Genomic DNA, 2,530 nt, shown 5'->3' with positions numbered 1-2,530 from the left:
TAAAATTTAATCTAAAAATAACAAATATTAAGTATCAAACCAAAAAAAAAAAACAAAGGTATTGGGGCTAGAAATTACAATATATAGTCATATATGTATGTCGGATGAGTAGTAGTCCTAGCTCTAGTACAAGCTAAGTAGCTAGCCGTCCAACAATAATAGGTGGATTAAAGAAAAAGATTAAACCTAACATAAACACAAAGCATAATTTGAAAAGTAAATAAGCAAAGATTAGAAAAGAGAAAAAGAGATGGAGGTTCCATCAGACAAGTTGGTGTCCGAACCATGTGCGCTCATGTGGTAGTTGGCCCTATTTGTGGGTCCCAAAACCCACTTCTCCCACCCTCTATTCCTTTTGATAATGAAAGCCCTTAAATACAAAACACACACAATTACAAATAATATTAATTAATATGGTATGGGGCAGTCCTTGTTTTGGCGGCGCGTGCTACTCACTTGATTTCTTATAGGCCAAGAGACCTTTAAGATAGAGGGCCCCACGTTTTGAGACACTTTTGTGTAAGTTAATTAAACATTGCTTTCTTAGCTTAAAGCAACCTCTTTGGTGTATGTGTGTGTGGAATTAAATTGTAATGACTAGTGACTTCTATTCCATTATCCGACCTTGTGTGCTTATGATTGCGTGATTCCCACGCTCTTTCATTTTGAAGTAGACATATATATTTTTTATCTAGTATAATATTATTTTGTAGCTACCTCAGCTTTATCATAAAGAAATAACAAAACAAAAAAGTTTAATTGTATTATCAGATACATAGAAAATATTACCCAAAAAATAAAAACTTTAATTGATTCCCTAAAATTAATCTCAATCGTCCATTCTCAATCACCCCCCACCCACTCATCACCATCTTCCTCATATCCTTACTCTTATTCTCTTTCTTTCCCAATTCCCAAATCTTTCTCTCTCTTTCTCTCTCTCATTATGGTTATACTTTTCCCATAAGAACTCAATATAGTTTTCTGGTTTTTTTTCTTGTCCTTTAAAATAAGCAATAGGAATTTAGATAGAGAGAGTACCCTTTTTGGTGTCAGAAGGGAGAAAATCCCAATAAACTCATCAATTATATCCATTTCGCGCATTCTCTCGTCGTTTCTCTCCATGCAAAAACGTTTATTCTCACTTGTCCTATTACTATAAATATAACCCTTAACATCCCGAACCCTACAATAAATTTCACTGTTTTCCTTTTTCTTCTCTCATCTTTTTGGATCATAATAAACCTTCTGACCACCATCATGAAAACTTGTCCAAAACTGGGTTCAATAGTCGCGTTAAACGACAACGACTCTCGTCGTAAAAGTAGTACTAGAACCAAGTTTGCCTTGAGATTTATCCGATCTCTCATGGAAATGAAAAGGCGTGGGCATGTTTCTTCTTCTTCTTCTAATACTGATAACAATAATGTCTCGTCTGCAGTGGAAAGAAGCGAGAGGATAAAGGTGGCAGCGTATTCTTCGATGGCGCATGCAGTGGGGCCGAGGAGGGCTTGGGCCAGAGCTCTCATCTTCAAACTTCGAAGGAGGGCAAAACGACGACGCGTTTTGATGAAAATGAACAGATCGAAAAGTCTTACCTGCTTGGTCTTGAAAAAGAAGAAGAAGAAAAAGTTGAAGAAGAAAAGGGTTGTTGATTACGACGATGAAGATGACGTATTAAGTCATACTGATAGGCTTCGAGGACTTGTGCCTGGTGGGAAAGCCATGGATATATGCAGTTTGTTCGATGAAACTGCTCATTTTATTATGTCTCTTGCTACGCAGGTGAAGGTTATGCAGGATATTGCTGATCACTTATCATCAAAATGAGTATGTATGTGAGAGAGTATATATAAATAAATATATTTTTATATACGACATATATTAATTTAAAGATATGTTTATTTATGAAATTGGAAAAATAGTTAACACTTTCATCATGATATTTATAGGGAGAGAAAGAGAGCTTATATACTTTTTTTTACTGAATATACAGTATTTGGTTACTAATTATTATGTCCGCCCTCTTAAAGGGGCAATTTGATCTATATATTCTAGGCTGCAACGATCGATTAATGTCTTTTATTTCTTTTTTCTTTTTCAAGAAGAAACTAAATGGGTGTTTTTATTTTGTTTTCTTTCTTTTGAGGGAGAAATAATATATTGGTTTTTATTGATTGTTGATATATATATATATAAAAAGTATGGCTTGTTTATATATGTATAGAAATGCATTACTAGACACCCTTTAATTCTCTCGTACATTTATGTAATTCTCAATTTTCTTTATTTGTATGCTAGCTAACATTTAAGGCTTTATTTGTATGCTAGCTAACATTTAAGGCTTTATTTGGCATGTTTGTCTACCGGAGCAACTAAAATATTGTATTCTCAGTTAATAAGATTCTTGATTTTAGAACTTTCACCTCTCTGTCTATCTATCTATGATCTATCTTTGTGTGTTATTATTAGTAAAAATGGCCAAATAAAGCCTAAATTATATTTTTCGCATGCTTCTGTTATTTGATCA

General features: G+C 33.8%; 1 protein-coding gene across 1 annotated transcript; it reads left to right on the top strand.

The window, feature by feature from the left end:
- The first annotated feature begins 888 nt into the window (after positions 1-888).
- LOC133818947 (transcription factor IBH1-like) lies at positions 889-2,080 on the top strand. The gene has a single exon (XM_062252072.1). The coding sequence runs from the start codon at positions 1,261-1,263 to the stop codon at positions 1,828-1,830; it is 570 nt and encodes a 189-aa protein (XP_062108056.1). The 5' UTR covers positions 889-1,260; the 3' UTR covers positions 1,831-2,080.
- Positions 2,081-2,530: the final 450 nt, after the last annotated feature.

The sequence above is a fragment of the Humulus lupulus genome, chromosome 2, assembly GCF_963169125.1.
Source record: "Humulus lupulus chromosome 2, drHumLupu1.1, whole genome shotgun sequence".
NCBI lineage: Eukaryota > Viridiplantae > Streptophyta > Magnoliopsida > Rosales > Cannabaceae > Humulus > Humulus lupulus.
This window is presented reverse-complemented; position numbering and strand designations above follow the sequence as displayed.

Excerpts from the sequence above, each read along its gene's own strand:
- LOC133818947 (XM_062252072.1), top strand. The coding sequence starts at position 1,261 with ATGAAAACTTGTCCAAAACTGGGTTCAATAGTCGCGTTAAACGACAAC.